The 16,578-nt window shown below is 38.8% G+C and overlaps 1 protein-coding gene and 1 non-coding gene across 2 annotated transcripts in view; one reads left to right on the forward strand and one right to left on the reverse strand.

The window, feature by feature from the left end:
* The window catches only part of DCHS2 (dachsous cadherin-related 2), a 109,377-nt gene extending 96,029 nt beyond the window's left edge, over positions 1 to 13,348 (forward strand). Inside the window, exons 17-20 of the mRNA XM_027635866.1 lie at positions 2,280 to 2,410; positions 3,911 to 4,197; positions 7,882 to 8,020; positions 9,451 to 13,348. Of these exons, the coding sequence (XP_027491667.1) occupies positions 2,280 to 2,410; positions 3,911 to 4,197; positions 7,882 to 8,020; positions 9,451 to 12,077 (3,184 nt within the window). The 3' untranslated portion in view covers positions 12,078 to 13,348. The remainder of the gene's footprint in view (positions 1 to 2,279; positions 2,411 to 3,910; positions 4,198 to 7,881; positions 8,021 to 9,450) is intronic.
* Positions 5,728 to 5,833, reverse strand: LOC113943948. The gene has a single exon (XR_003526517.1). It is a non-coding gene; the product is annotated as a U6 spliceosomal RNA (small nuclear RNA).
* Positions 13,349 to 16,578: the final 3,230 nt, after the last annotated feature.

Below are 16,578 nucleotides of genomic sequence, written 5' to 3' on the forward strand. Positions count from 1 at the left end.
ATCAAATCCAAGAAATAGAGATATGTTCTGGTTTTAGATTAGAATATACTTAAATTTTCTTCTCTAAAATCTGATAAAGATGCTTTTGTAAACTGTTTCCAGCTATAAACTGTCTTGCACTAAATATTTTTTCCTGTTTTTCAAGAAACTGTGCATAAATATGGTCAAGTGGACATAACAATTTTTCTTTGCAGGTCATGCCATAATTGGAATTAGAAAGCAAATAAATCATGCCTTGAAGACAAATATGAGTATGCAGATTCATTAATAGACCCTTTTTAAGTACCACAGTCTCCACAAAAAGTAGATTTCTTGTATGTGTCAGTAGAAATTACGGGATTTTTTACATATGGTTGTGGCATCAGTTAAAATATTTGCAAGTTTTCCTGTCCTCTGGGACCTCAAAGTTTTAAACATCCAATAAGAATTCTTATGTATGACAATAACTTGTAGAAAATGACATCAGAAAGACTGAGAGAGTATGTGGGGGGGTTTTCTTAGCATCAGTGTAATTGACAATAATATCCTAAAAAAAAAAAAGTTGTTCTAACATAATATATAGGATACTTAACTTGAAGTTTATTTTTCAGTTTTTCACTGAATCAAAAACACCAGTTCTGATTTTTAGTCATTTAAATAGCGTAACACATTTTATTTTTAACTAGGTACTTTAAAAGAACACTTGAATAAATCCTTCAGTGGAAGGATGTTTACTGCTGGTGAAATATTTAGCATATGAGCATAATAATTCTTATATCCGTCTTTAACTGGCAACCTGATTTATTTCAGCATTTATGTTGGAATTCTAGCCTTTCAAACTGACAGTATATTCAAGGAATATGAAGCTTCATATTCTTTCTTTTTATAATTAGTTATTAATCTGTGTTAATCACATTTTTATTAATCTGTATTAATCACATTGTTAGGTGAAAAGTGAATAGCAAAAGAAGCTTTCAAAACTGTTTTCCTGTTTGATTTCAAAATGTTACCATCAGTTCTCTCAAATTTGCAAGGAGTTGTTTATTTATCTAAATTGAACATTTTCACCCCCAGAAGTTCTAAGTCCCTTATAATAGGACTTATAATGGAAGTGTTGACAGAATTTTAATGCCTTGGCTAAGATGTTTTTATGAGAGGTTTTTTTCCTGAAACCTTAGAAAGTGATTATTTTTAGTAAAATATTTCCATATGTATACCTTAACAATATTCATTCTAGAAAAGATACACTTTCTGTATGGAATTTTGCATGGTCACTGATTGAATACTGGTCTGCAATTCAAGTTATGTCTTCTGTCAGTGTCAAAAACCACAAGGACACCCAGAGCAGAGCTGGTGTGGTTCAGGAATGGAAGTGCTGCAATCCACAGCTTGAGTTACAACCTTGGTATTCCATGTTATCATGTGAACGTTTAGGAAGTAACATCTATTTGACACTTTAAACAGAAACTGTGACTTAGAAGAAAGAAGGAGAAATAACGCGTTCAGAAGATCTTCAGGGAGACCCAGGCAATATGGTGTGACATGTAAACAATTGTTATTGCATAAAACATTACTTGAGATGCCCAGCTTTGACTTGTATATCCCTTCACATAGCTTCTTTTTTTGTCTGATCTTTACTACCCTTCCTTATGCAGGTGTAATATGGAAGTGTACAGGCCAACTCTTCTAATCTGGCAGTGAGATTCTGGTCCTGCTAAAATCAGCAGGAACCTTACCATTGTCAAATGGTGCATGTATTCAGGGTTTTCATTTCATCACTTACATTTATAGCGTTAATGGAGGGGCTATTCAATGTGTCTGCAGGCATTTTGGCTAAATGTTAGTTTGGATGTTTTTGTATTACCTCATTTTCACATCCCTGTTGTCTCTTTATAAACAATGAAGAGAGATAGGTTCCTCCAAAGGATAATTTAGTGCTTACATTTTAATTCCTGCTCTGAATTACCAACTGAAAAACTGTGTCTTATTTAAAAGAGTTGTTTAACCACCTGCATTTGGTATGTAACTGGATGAAATGAATACAGAAAAACACTTCCTTTTCTTTGTGTGATTTTAATATATTTTTTCCCTGTAGAATCTCCTGGACATTTTTGCTCAAAGATGAAAAAAAAAACTCTGGACAGTCAACCTTACAGAAAGAAAGATGGAATTTCAGAGTTGCCATGAGGAACGGAAATGGCTAATCTTTTTGGGTTTAAAATTTCTCCTGCTTATAACATTGGTGGATAATTCAGTGATTTCTGACCAAAAGTGACAATTACTGCTTCCTTTAATTGTAGGTTGGTTGTACAAGCTGCTGATAAAGGAAACCCCAGACTCTCTGCTACAAGTATTGTGAGGATAGAGGTGTTAGATGTTAATGACAACGCTCCAGTTGTTCAACTGCTAGGTGAAGTGGAGGTCCCAGAAAGTAAGTGTGATAGTACAGCTAAGTTTTGTTAAGACTGGGAATTGTGAGATAACAGTAGTGCTTTTGGTGTTTGGTGTAACTAAACAACTGTAGTAAAAAGGGTAATGGATAGTATTAAAGCTGAAATATCAAAATTAATTGTGGTATGCTTTTGTTCTCAGAGACATTATTCTTAATCTTTAGACATTGTGTTTAGGAATAGTTTGGAACAAAACCATAGGCAATTCAGAAAGAGAAAAAAATCTGCAGAAATACAACTGTAATCTGTTCATTTTGAACTCCAGTATCATATCCTTCATATGTCTTCAATTTCCACTTTTTTCCAATAAAAATGCTTGGTGGTAAAACTAGCATTGCTAGAAATGAGACATTTTGAATTTCATTGTGATGAAAGAAATAATTTCTGTAAATTTGAATGAAGTGTTAAAATGCTCTATAACTTGATCCAGTTGATGATCATAAATAGGAGGACCCAGGACCTCCCAAGTTCTCATCCCAGCATACATCTGGTATGTTGTGTGATGTTAGCTCAACATTTGCAGATCTTGAGTCTTAAGCCTGTAACTTTCAAATACAGGCATCATATATGTGAATGTGTTAAGATACACAACGGAAAATTTATAAATATTTAGGTGTTGAAACCTCAATACTCTTGTGAAGAAAAGATATCAAGGCTGTCTTTCTAGTGATATGTTTTAGCCTTTCCTAAATTTAGCTCCCACTGGTAATGACAAGTACAGAATTCATGGCTGCACAACAGCTGTAAATAGTAGTTACTTAGCTTTTTGTATGCCATTTAAGAACAGTTGGTTTAGGATATGATACAGTATTTTTGAGGCCTCATGCCACAGGCATGCAGATGGGAAATGGTTTAGCTTCTGTTAGTTCCAGGCTTTGTTAAATGATCACTAATAGGTTCAGTTTACAGTTACCGGTACTGTCAATTTAACCCATGGCAAAGCTGTCTGTATCAAGTTTCTCGAGCTCATAGGGTTATACCTTGATAGACCTTAATATTTTTGTGCCATGTAGGTCTGTCTGGAGGTCTCCTTTCTCTCTAGTGGCCTCCTCCTTTGGAAAAGCTTCAGAATTGCATTTGCTGGTTCTACACAGACCAGGGGTCTCTGATGCCTCAGTTAAATATTCTTGTGGAGGTTTGTGACATTGTTCAATAAATTCATGTCACCTAAATGCTCGTGGAAAACCACGTAAGTTCCTGTTGGTAGCAAAGAAACAGTTATGACTACACCGGATCTGAGAAAGTCTAGAGAAAACCCAAATTAAAACTGGGATACAGCACATACCTTTGAAGAAATCCACTACTATTTCCATAGTGTTTCTGGGTATTGTGCTTATTGTAAAACACAAAGTTAAAATACATCAAAAGCTATACTGAAAGTTTACATATATCAAAGATTCAATATTACAAAATAGGCAAAATCCTCAGAAATTGTAACATCATCTTTTAGCTATGACTTATTCTCAAAATTATTGTTTCAGATGCCCAGCCTGGTTTTATAGTGACTCGGGTGTCAGCAAGTGATGCAGACTCCAGGCCAGAACTTCAGTTTGGTTTTATTTATGATAATGGTCCTGGAATGAAATTTGCCATCGATCAACACACTGGTGTAGTCACAGTAGTGGAACCATTAGATTTTGAAGAAACTGCCGTTTATAAGCTGAAAATCATAGTTTCAGATTCTGTGCATCAGACAGAAGCAGAACTCACTATCCTTGTTTTGGACATCAATGATAACCCACCAGTGTTTACTCAGGATTCATATCAGGTGAGAACACGGCAAATGGGCAACAAACACGTGATAGATATCTTTCCATATGTGATGATAAATAGTAAGAGTACTTGTCTGTATTTGTCTTAAAAATGCATTTGAGCACTGAGAAGAAAGGTCTCTGCAAACTATTTCTGGGCAGAAACAGAGCAGAGCTCTTCTGGGAAACCCCAGCCTCTTCCTAAGAATTCTGCTAAAAGAACTGAGGGAATTGTTCTGTTTTAATGTTTGTGGTTTCTGACTTCAGAAGGCAAGTGATGGGAATGCTAGCTGTATTCCATACACCATGCATTCATCACTAGGAGTTACAGGATATTATCCAAACCAGTGGGGAGCAGGGTTCAGTGTTCAGAACTTCCTTCTTCTGAGAGAATGGTGAAGAAGTTGATACATTTATTCTGGCCCTGTTACTATGGCATGAATTTCTTCGTTTTCAGTTACATAGCTCCGCAGACGTGTAGCAAGTGCCCCTATGGTAGTTCATGCACCTATAGTTTGTAATGTGTAACCCTGCCTTACAGTAGTGGCGCTCATCTTGGGAGTGAGGCATAGGAGTTTTGACTTCCCCAGTTTCCCCTACTGGACTGAGGAGGGTGCAGAGCTCAGCTTTTGGACTTTTGGACAAGCATTTGAACTGCTATACTGTTGTAGAAATCAAATTGTCTAACAGTGAAACAAAGCAGTTTTAGTGACTATGGACAGCTATGGGCCACTGAGATGATTTAAGAAATTAGAGCATATATAAAACAGAGTCACAGATTTCACAAAATACTGAGTAGGAAGGGACTCACAAGGATCATCGAGTTCAACTCTTAAATATGTGGCCTGTATGGGGATTGAACCCACAACCTTGGTGTTACTAGACCATGTTCTAGCCAACTGAGCTAATCTCAGGGTCATGGAGTTATAGAATAATTTAGGATGGAAGGGACCTTTAAAAATCATCCAGTCCAACTGCCTGACCAATTCAGGGGCAGACCAAAAGCTAGAGCATGTTTTTAAGGGAATTTTCCAAATGGCTCTTTAACACTGACAGGCTTGGAACATTGACCATCTCTCAAGGAAGACTTTTCTGGTGTTTGACCACCCTCTTGATAAAGAAGTGCTTCTGAACGTCCAGTCTGAACTTCTCCTAGCACAGCTACTGAGCCATTCCTACGTGTCCTGTCACTGGGTTATCAGGGAGAAGAGCTCAGCACCTCCTTCTCCACTTCTTCTCTTCAGGAAGCTGCAGAGAGCAATGGGGTCACCTCTAAGCCTCCTTTTCTCCATATGAGACAAGCCCAGAGTTCTTAGACACTCCTCATCGGACATGCCTTCCAGCCCTTTCACTACCTTCTTAAAAGGGTGGGGCCCAGAACTGCCTACAGCACTCAGGGTGAGGCCACCCCAAGGCTGAATGCAATGAGATATTCACCTCTGTTGACTGACTGTTGATGCTATGCCTGATGCAACCCAGCCTCTGCAGCCAGGGCACACTCTTGACACACATTGAGCCTGTTGCCAACCAGCACTCCAGATCCCTAAAACAGTATGGAATGCTTCACAAATTTGTGTGTCATCCTTGCACAGGGGTCATGCTAGCTTCTCTGTATCATTGCAGTTTTACTATATGTGCTGCCAAAGTGAGCGTGATATCACACAAGACTCTCAAGAGCAGGCTGCTAAAAGGGTTTTGCCCTGACTTCATCAGCCGTAGGACTGTGGGGCGTGGTCTAAGGCTCAGCACAGGTAACAGCTTGGAGTTAGGGCATGGAATGGGAGAGAGACAAAGCATGGAGCTTCAGGTTAAGGTCGGCTGCATTAAAACTGCCATAGGAGAAATTGGGTGCCAGAGCAGTTGTTTCCTTAGGACTTGTTGGTGTGGGACTAGGCCTGTGCAGCTTGGGCTGAGGCCCAGGAGAGCCTAGAGCATGGATAGTTCAGCCTGCAGAAGAGACAGCTCAGTCTTACCAATTTGTGTAAATAATAGTGGGGAGGAGTAAAGATGGGCAAGCCAGATTGGGAAGCCACACTCCACTCTGTGGTGTCCAGTGACAGGACAAGAAGCAGTGGGCACAAATCAAAGTACAGGAAATTCTATTTAAACATCAGGAAACACTTTTTTTTTTTTTTTTTTAAATTTTTAAACCTCTAGCAGTGACTAAGTGTTGGCACAGGTTGTTCAGATTGATTGTAAAATCTTTGTCTCTGGAGATATTCAAAACACATCTGCACACAGTCTTGGGCACCCTGCTGTGGGTGACCCTGCTCTGAGCAAGGGTTGCACAGGATGACCTCTGGAGGTGCCCATCAGCCTCAGCCATTCTGCAATCCTGTGAACTGAGCTGTTTGTTTGATCTGGTCCGTTTTGTGTGTGGTGGACATCCTCAGAGCCAAAAATATGAGGCACAACAGAAGACTTGGATTGAATAATGCTTCATTTATAAATATCAGACAGATTTATTCAAGAAATAAGTCTAAACATTTGGCTTAGTAAAGAATTTTCAATCTATGAGCAAGTGCAGGCACAGTGATTTAGTCACTTAGATACCTGTAAAACTTTCAGGTGCCTGAGTTGTCAGGATTTGTGTAAAATTCCCACTTGTACTCATAAATCTACATTGTGGAAAAAAATGCACTATTAATGCTCAAGTGATTTTTAGACCTTAATTTTCTTCAACCCTCCTATGTGTCTGATTTTGGATAATAGTTTAGGCAAGTACTTTCTTCTGCAAGTGCTAGGAATTTTTTTGTAGATCAGAGCAGACATTATAGGCAGCATTATTAACTGATGCAAAACAGTGTAGCTCTATTGACCATGTTAACATAAACAGCTGAGCTTCTCTTTTCCACAATCCTTATGTTTGGATGTGTTGCTTGGAGAGCAAGATACAGTGCTGCTTTTTGGTCAATGATATGTATAATTCCCTATTCATCATCCTGTATTTTTACCCTTTTGTTGTCCTTTCATATTTATACTCCTTATATATAGTTTAATGTATACGTATGGTTATTATATACATATAATCTCTCTGTTTAAATTATTTAAACTAACACTTCAAGTTATGACAGAGGTAGCTGCTATTATCATGCTGTTCATTTGAAGTTAGATTTATACGGTGGAAGGAAACTTTGGTCACCAAAGTACTGTATCTGGACTTCAAATAATGAAAGTTGTTAAAAAGGGAACAGACTTTCTTGGTTTCCTAGAGAAAAAAAGGGAGAATTTTGAAATACTAAATTCTAGGAATAATCCAGTGCTCTAGTGCTGGAATTTTCAGGGTGCATGTATTGGTGTTTTTTTAGTGGTTAAGCATATATTCCAGACAGAGACTGCAGACTGTATTCCATGTATAGAAATGAAGATGTTTTTGAAAGCAAGAAGAAAAGCTATTAGTTGCAGTCCATTAATGTAATTTTGAAAAGAGTGATTTATTTATTCTCTGAACTCACTGTCATAATGAGCTAGATGGATTTTACTACTGCTTAAAGTGTACTGTGAATTTTGGCTGTATTGAAGGCATAGTTTTCAATATCTCAGCTCTTTACAGTTTTGCCCCAGAAGAAAATGGGTAAGTAAAACTTTTTCCAAAGCTGGGAACTTTGTGTGCTTCTTTCTAGTAAGATCAAATAAAGGCAAATGTATATTTTTTGTGTTTCAAATATTTTATTAAGCTCTATTTTTGCTTTATATGTCAGGTGAACTTGCCAGAGCTCATTTCCATGGATGCCGCTGTTCTGACAGTCTCTGCAACAGATAGAGATTCTGGGCATAATGGAATTATTTCCTACAAAATCCTCTCTTCTTCTGAGGGATTTTCCATTGATCACAAGAATGGTGAGTCTGTAAGCATGGCTTATTATTTCAGCTTTTTTAGTGTAAATTGAAGAGTCCTATTGCTTCCTCACCTGTTACCAGCGATTAGTTGAGTTCTGGAAATTTTTGGTGGCCAAAGTCCATGCATATGTTTTGGCTAAATCTGCCATTATCAGTGAAGAACTGAATGCATCAAAGACTGGAGTTCTCAGTTTGTCCCAAAACCATGCATATTTTTGCTGCTCTAGATGCAGTATGGGTATTTGATACTTTATTGTTGTGGGGAGGCCTTGGCTTCACAGTGTTAGCTATGAGTTCTTAGAATCACAAAATTGTTTGGAAGTGATCTTTAAAGGTCATCAAGTCCAACCCCTTGCAATGAGAAGGGGCATCTTCAACTAGATCAGGTTGCTCAGAGTCATGTCCAATCTGACCTTGAATTTTTCCAGGGATGGGATATCTACCACCTTTCTGGGAAATGTGTTCCAGTGTTTCACCACCCTCATAAAAAAAAAAAATTCCTTATATCTACTCTGGCTTTACCCTCTTTTAGTGTAAAACCATTACCCCTTGTCCTATCACAACAACCTGTCTGTCCCATCCTTCTTATAAGCCTCCTTTAGGGCCACTGTGAGGTCTCCCTGTACCCTTCTCTGGGCTGAAAAATCCCAGCTATCAGCTTTTTATCACAGGAGAGGGGCTCCAGCCCTCTGATCATTTCTATGGCCCTCTTCTGGATTCGTTCCAATAAGTCTGTGTCTTTACTGTGCTGAAAAGTCCAGAGCTGGACACAGTACTCCAGGTGGGCTCCAGCAAGAGCAAAGTAGAGGGACTGAATCACCTCCCTCAACCTGCTGGCCACACTTTATTTAATACAGCCCAGGATGCAGTTGGCCTTCTGAGCTGTGAGCACACATTACAAGTTCATGTCCAGTTTTTTGTGCACCAGTATCCCCAAGTCCTTCTCCACAGGGCTGTTCTGAATCCCTTAATCTCCCAGCCTGAATTGGTATTAAAGGTTGCCCCAACTCATGTGCAGGACCTTCCACTGAGCCTTGTTGAACTTCATGAGGCCCCACTTCTTGAGCTTGTCCACGTTCCCTCTGGATAGTATCCCATCCCTCAGGCACGTCAGCTGCACCACTCAGTTTGGTGTCATATGCACACTTGCTGAGGCTGCACTCAATCCCATTGTCTGTGTCACTGATGAAGCTATTAAACTGTACTGGTAGCAGTACAGACCTCTGAGGGACACCACTAGTAAGTGATGTCCATCAGTGTCCATCCATTGAGCTGTTGACCCACTACTCTCTGGATGCAAGAGATTTACTATGGTTTGTGAGCCATTATGGGTGAGTCGTCTTCGAATATGACTGTTTAGATTCAGCTTTTGGAATCACATTTACTTGCCTGTGGAGTGTGGCCTTTTGTTAATTCTTTTGTATTTTCAGGTTCAGTGTTTGCTACAGGACCAGTGACAAAGCTGAAAAATATTTCCACTATTCATCTTCTGATAGAAGCCGTGGATGGTGGCAGTACCACTCTCACTGCAGTTACTTCTATAGAGGTACACATAGAAGACGTAAATAACTATGCCCCTCAGTTCACAAAGGTTCTGTACAATCTCAGCGTGAGTGAGGATGCCTCAGTTGGAGAAAGCATCCTCATGTTTTCAACCATTGACTATGATTGGACCCATGAAAACACATATGTTGAATACTCTATTATTGAAGGCAATGCTGAGAATTTATTCTCCATAGAAACAAGTATCATGGGGTCAGAAACATCCTACAAACTTGTTGGCAGTCTGGTTTTGAGCAATGTTCTTAACAGGGAAACAGCTTCTTCTCACCATTTGGTCCTCCTTGCCTCTGACTGTGGAACACCCTCCTTGAATTCAACTGCTACTGTACTAATAACTGTGCTGGATGTTAATGATAATGCTCCAGTATTTAGCAGCCCAGAATACCATGTTCATGTCAAAGAAAGCATCCCTATAGGTAGTCATGTCACCAAAGTTTCAGCAAATGACTCTGATGCAGGCACTAACGCAGAGATCACTTATGCTATCATCTCTGGAGACGACAGGGGACATTTTCGCTTGGATGAGAAAACAGGATCAATGGATTTGATGAAAACGCTGGATTATGAGGATACCATGAAATTCACTTTGATCATCCAAGCCACAGATAGAGGAACTGATATAAAAAATGTGGCTTTTGCTGTTGTTTTTGTGAGTGTCCTAGATGACAATGATTATGCCCCACTTTTTTTGTTTGCCAGTCTGAGCTGCATTGTCAGTGAAAATATGCCTACATTTTCTTTTGTGTGCGCTGTTTGTGCACTGGATTTTGATAAAGGCTCCTATGGGCACATTACCTACTCCATTCAGTCTTCATGTTTGGCTCATCGTGAAGCTCCTAGAGACCATGACATGTTCTTTATTGATCCTTTGACAGGAGATATTCATACAAAGCAAATGTTTGACTATGAAAGTCAGAATAGGTACTGCCTCATAATCCAAGCAAAAGACAAAGGTGACTCATTGGCTACCATTACAGTTCAGGTAGATATTGAGGGGAGAGATGAATTTGACCCAGTGTTTACACAAGAACATTATTTTTTTAATCTCCCCGAGAAGAACGAAGCAGGCCAGTTACTTGGCAGAGTGACAGCATCAGACAGTGATGGTGGACTGGACGGAGTTGTTCATTATTCTCTTCTAAAACCTTCTCCATTCTTTTCTGTGAATCAAACCAGTGGTAATATTTATTTGACTCAGACTGTTCACAGAAAGAAAAATGGCATCAAAAAGAATGATGATAGTCTGGAATTGTTGGTAAGAGCTCATAGCCCAAAAATGGAGTCAAAGTTCACAATATGCACTGTTTTTGTAAATGTTTCCAGTTCTCCTGACATTGATCTCACAGCATCAGCACACAGCCTGACCATTAGTGTTTCCATTTCATCGATAGTGTTCTTGCTGCTTATGGTCGGTCTTATTACACTTACTCTGAGATATAAGCGAAAAGATCTGATGAATGCTTGTGTGAAAAAAGAAGCAGTTTCTTCCTCAGCTACTGATGTGAATTCAGCAAGAGAAGATAAGGACTACCAGAAAATCCAAAGTACTGAGAGCAGTATGCTTCCCATGGGTGCTATAGCAAAATGGCTGAGCCTAGCAAGAATCGGAGAGGGGAAGGATGATGATGTCCCCTGCAGGCATTCAGACTCCAGTGGCCATGGTTCTGCTGAAGGAGAAACTGCAGAGGATGAGGAAATAAAAAGGATCAACGAGTATCCTTGCAGAAAAAACACCAGCTCAGCACTGAGCGAGTACAGCTCGCGAATGCCAGATTCAGGGATCCCAAGAGAGTCTGATCAGTTCTCCTATCAGTCTGGAGAAATGGATGGCATGACTACCATGCAAAACACGGAGAACATGCAGATCATTAAAGGAGAAAGCAGAGAAGAAACCTGTGACACAGCCTATGCACATGAAATTTTGTCTCAAACACTTAAGAAAATTGGAATAGAAGAGAAAGGTATAATGACAGACCTCACAAGAGAATGTGTCCTGATGTCAGATAGGCAAGACTCTGGGTGTGATTCACTTGCAACTGTTGGCACCTCTGATGAGGATCTTGCAGGTAGTTATAACCGGGATTATGTACTCAGCTGGGAACCCAGATTTCAGTCTCTTGCCTCAGTGTTCAGTGATATTGCAGAACTGAAAGATGAAAACGTACACATTCACAGCTTCCCCAAGGAGAAGAAATCTCTTGTTTTCCCTCCTCCCTTGATAACATCAGTAGCACAGCCTGGCATAAGGACAGTACCACCAAGAATGCCAAATATAACATCAAGGCAAGCATTTAATAAATACGCTCGTTCTCCCATTATCCATAATCTTGGATACCCTCCACCAACCATGACCCCAAGTTTTTCTCCTTCTCTCTCTTTACTTACTATGCAGACACCTACTGCTTCTCCAGTAGTATCTGATGGGAAAATGATAGGAACATGTCTTATTGATCCAAGCTGTGAACTTGCAACAGAGGAAGAAATTCAGGTCTAGGTTATTAACTGACATATCTTATGGTAAAAAATATGGCTTAAAATATATTTCGTTATTTTTTAACAGCAAAATATACCTGTCAGAGCTATATCACCAGTATTTTTTGTTTCCATGAGCTGAAACAGTTAAAATATAAAATAACCACAAACTTAGTAACTGTACATCTTATTCTTCCTAGAATACACTGTGAGACCATGAGGCTTCTCCTCTTTCAGCTCTCACCTGTGGTTTCCTATGTAAAACCCACAACCAGGTGCCTGATAACCAACTTGACTAATTTTACTTCTTCTCATAAAATACATCAATAACAAATAAAGGGAAGTAATTATTTATTTTGGCAAACATTCATTAGCATGCTGGTGGGTTCTGACTGCTTCTATGGTGGTATTAGAAGAGGATACCAGAGGGATGTGTAAGTACAGCAGGTTTGGAGGTGGGCAAAGAATAGAGCAGGGATTGCTACGGAGCTCTTTCTCTAGTGTGTATCCAGACTTCTCAAATCTCAGCCCCTGAGTCCCAACAGCCTGCTGTGCCTGGTGTGGTTTCATCATCTGCTATGCCTACTTACTTGGGCTTTATTAGCTATCTTTGTGCTGTGGAAACCCATTAGCACTTTCTGTGCACCTTTTGTTTATCTGCTGGTTCAAAGCCAGCAAGTCACAATCATCTGAATAATGGTTCACCCTTGGAAAACAGAATAACCATAAGTGAAAAGCAACCATCTTTTCTATTATTACATCACAAATAGATACATACTGTCTTCCTGTCCTTTTACAGAAGCTGTCCTGGTCCTCAGGCAGCTGTAAGCACAGACAGTGTTACAGTTCTGAAGGTCTTGTATGTGTCCACCCTGGTCTTTGGTCCTGTGTTGGACCAAAGATCTCTACAAGACCAGATAATCTGGCCTTGTTTGTTGTATGTATCATACATTTGGCATTTTGTGTATGTATGTATATCCAGACAAACACATGCTGTGTATGCTTGTGTATTGTATCAGATCAATAAAATACACAGAAAATACATGTAGAATAACTGTTTATTCTTCAATGTATATTTAAAAGTCTTTTGCATCACATAGATTAAAACTGAGTTATAGGAGAGTGTCCAATTGGTGCCTGGGAATCTGCTATGACTTGGATGTGTACAGAAGTATACATTGTACAGGTGGAGGGAAAGCATAGTGTGGTTAGGTTGAGTGATTTTGTGGAATCAGCATCAGGTGTGCAGTCAGTGCCTGCTTTTCCTCAGTCATGCGTGTCAAGACTTGCAGCCTGTGGGCTCGTAACCTGTCTTTGAATAAGATCCTGTTTCTGAGGCTAAATTGTCAGTGTACACCCTGCATATAGAATAGGATCCATACTGCTATGTAAGAGAGTGTCTTTTAAAACTGGCATTTTTTCTGTGTACTGCTGTGGAGTAGGAAACAAGACACAGCTTAGGCATTCATTGGGATAGACAAATTTTACTAAGAAGACAGAATGGTAAGTTTTATAGTCAGACCTGTGCCAGGGAGAGGAAAGCAAAAAAGAGGACTGGTTCCCAGTTCATATCTGAACTGGGAATAATAGGGTATCAGTTTAAGGACATTATTTCAAAATGAATATTATTCTCCACTTGTTAGCATTATGTCATCTATAGCCTGTTTACTTTTGACTTACATGTCTTAAGTTGTACAGTAATTTCTAATAGAGTGAAAGGTGTTCTTTGGGTGTTCACTTCTGTGCAGTTATAGTTTCGGGAGGCACACAAAGATACCTTTTCTGTAAAGTCAAGAACTTAGCGAATGTGTTGTTAGTTTCAGATGGTCATGGGCAAGTGGCAGCTGTTGCTCTGAGAAGCAATGAGCACATGCCATCCTGACAGGGATCATCTTTCCAATGTGTGATCAGTGGAAGAATAAATGCTTTATACAGCAAAACTATATTTCATCCTTCACATTGATGGATATGAAGCTGGTAGCTAGGACTTCCTTTCATGTATAGAGTCTAGGCTAATGGATGAGTAGCTTTTGCTTTGCTAATATTGCTATTGCAAGTGTTCTAATGCTATTAGAATTAGAAATCATTAGAAAGCATCAGTCATCATATTTAGAACAGTATTTGGTCCTCACCATGCTAGTGGTTGCCCACCTCCAAGAGTTCTTGAAAAATGTGAAAACTATTTCTGTTTATGCATTTTTTGCAGAGCTTGTTTTTGGTGCCTTTCTACTCAGATTTGATGTTATTTGCATCCTATTTATCAAGCACATTATATAACCAATGCATACTTTGTGTTCCTATTAAGTGTTACAGCAATGTTTTCGTTATCTCTTATGTATTAGTTAATTTTTTATAAAATGAGAAGCAACACGTTGTAGTCAGGCTTAAAAGTATAACCATTGAAACAAGTGTCTGCAATAAATCATGTACAGTTCTTTTAAACCTTACTGTTTTTATCCCTAAGTAAACAGTATAACTTCTATAATTTACCATGAGTTTAATATTAGCTTGCCTTGAAGAGGGTGTGTTACTTTGCAATTCTGCACACCAGTTTTAGCACTTGGGAGAAGGTACAGAACTTGTTAGTGGAAAATCATATTAAGCTCAAAAAGCATAAGCTATAAAATAAAAGACAGTTGTCTCTTCTGGAATTTTGGCTGCCTGCCTTCTGGATTTGCTTGTTGGCAGGCTTGAAAACACTAGTGTAAATCACTACCAAATGGATATAAAAATTCCATCCACCGGTAGTAATCGTTACACTGATGCTCAAGCAGATTTCTGTGCAAAGGGGGAAAACCTTCATATATAAATGAAGGAAAACCTTCATTTACAGATTATAAAAATGTATGCCTGTTTTCTAAAATGATACTAAAACCTACGCAAGTCCATATTTAGTTTGTCTTTTATCTTCAACTGAAGATAGGAATTGTTCCTAAATCAGTTATAGGTAAAAATAGTTGCAATAAAAATAAACTCTTGTTGCTAACTCTATTGCACTGACAGTTCCTGCTATCATTTACATTTAGTTGTCATCCATTCTCTGTGCTGTATGTCACTTGTTTTCTGTAATTGACATGTAGCTTCCTGAAGAACTATATTTAACTGTTCTCTTTGGGAGACATATAAACTACAAACATGCTACCCTGACAAAAAAAGTGTTACTAGCACCAGACTGACAGTTGTGCCCATATGGCTTTATACTTCTACAGCTCATGGAGTCAAAGACCAATTGGCAATCCAGTTGGCTACCATAGGCATGTGAGGCAATTGGGATTAGACTGCCTCCCAGCAGTGCTGCCTTGAAAACCAACCCCTGAGGATGAAGGACACAGAGGAATTGAATCCTTGCAATGAGGGAATTGCGCTGGTTGGCTGTGAATGAAAGGTGCTGTTCCTTAAAATCCTGTAAAATCACTAATTGGAATAGGAGGCAGTTGCAACTTTGTAATTGAATATACTGTGGTGAGAGGTTTATATTTACAATTTGGCTTACTTGGCTAGTGAAATGGCTTTACAGCTTCTTGCTCTTAGTATCTGTCACAAGAGAACCAACTCACTATGGAAATATGTGACTTAGTTCCCTGTAGATTATCTGGTTGGAATAACTAGAGTGTTACAGAATCAAATTGAGTATACTTTTGGGTGCTGCCTAGTTGCTAGCTCTGTTAGCTGTTCTCCAGCATGTATAGAAGGCCTAATGTATATTCAGTCTGTGTATGAATTTGTATATTCAGATCTCATTCAGAAGAACTGCAGTCTGACATCAAAATCCTTTTGGTGGCTTTGAAAATTCCTCCATAAGTACATGCAACATTTTAAAAACATTGGAAAAAATGTGGATGCCTAAGCAAAAGAAAAGGGGCCTCATAGAAGGGAAAAATGAAGATCTAAAACTTTCTGGTTTAGACTTGCACTTTACATTGCTATTCCTCATAAAACATCAGATGCTTTTCTTCTAAAATGTGTAAAAAGTAACAGAAGAGCATCTGTAAGAAATACAGAGGGGCAGCAGGGTAGGCTAAAACTGCAAAGTGATTATACTTCTCGACACATATGGGTTACTTGAACAGTGTAGACAATACCAAATCCTTTAGCTGATGATAGTCATAAAAATCACAATTGCTGACTTGTTACTGTATAAATGTTCAACTGACCAAACAAGTCCTGTAGTGGATGAAACATTAGATGCCAAGCCACATGCCTGAAAATGCAGATGACATAGTAAAGACCTGAAGGCATCCATCATGGTATTCAAAATATCAGTTGAAAATCTCATTACAATTAGAAAACTCAGATTTCTTGAGTATCATGTTTAAAACAAAGGATTTCCACACTGTAAACTACACTTAAAACTGTTGGTCACATCTGTGTAACCTTATCCTATTGAAAATAATATTATGTTTAACGGTTTTTTGCAAGGTTGGTATTTACACAGTACTGGTCACCTTGCCCTAAAACTGCATGTTAATTGCTTACAAAAAGCTTTCAGAAAACTCAGAAAATGAAAGTAAAGCTCTCGATTG

Source organism: Corapipo altera, unplaced genomic scaffold (assembly GCF_003945725.1).
Source record: "Corapipo altera isolate COAL_440 unplaced genomic scaffold, ASM394572v1 22b, whole genome shotgun sequence".
Classification (NCBI taxonomy): domain Eukaryota; kingdom Metazoa; phylum Chordata; class Aves; order Passeriformes; family Pipridae; genus Corapipo; species Corapipo altera.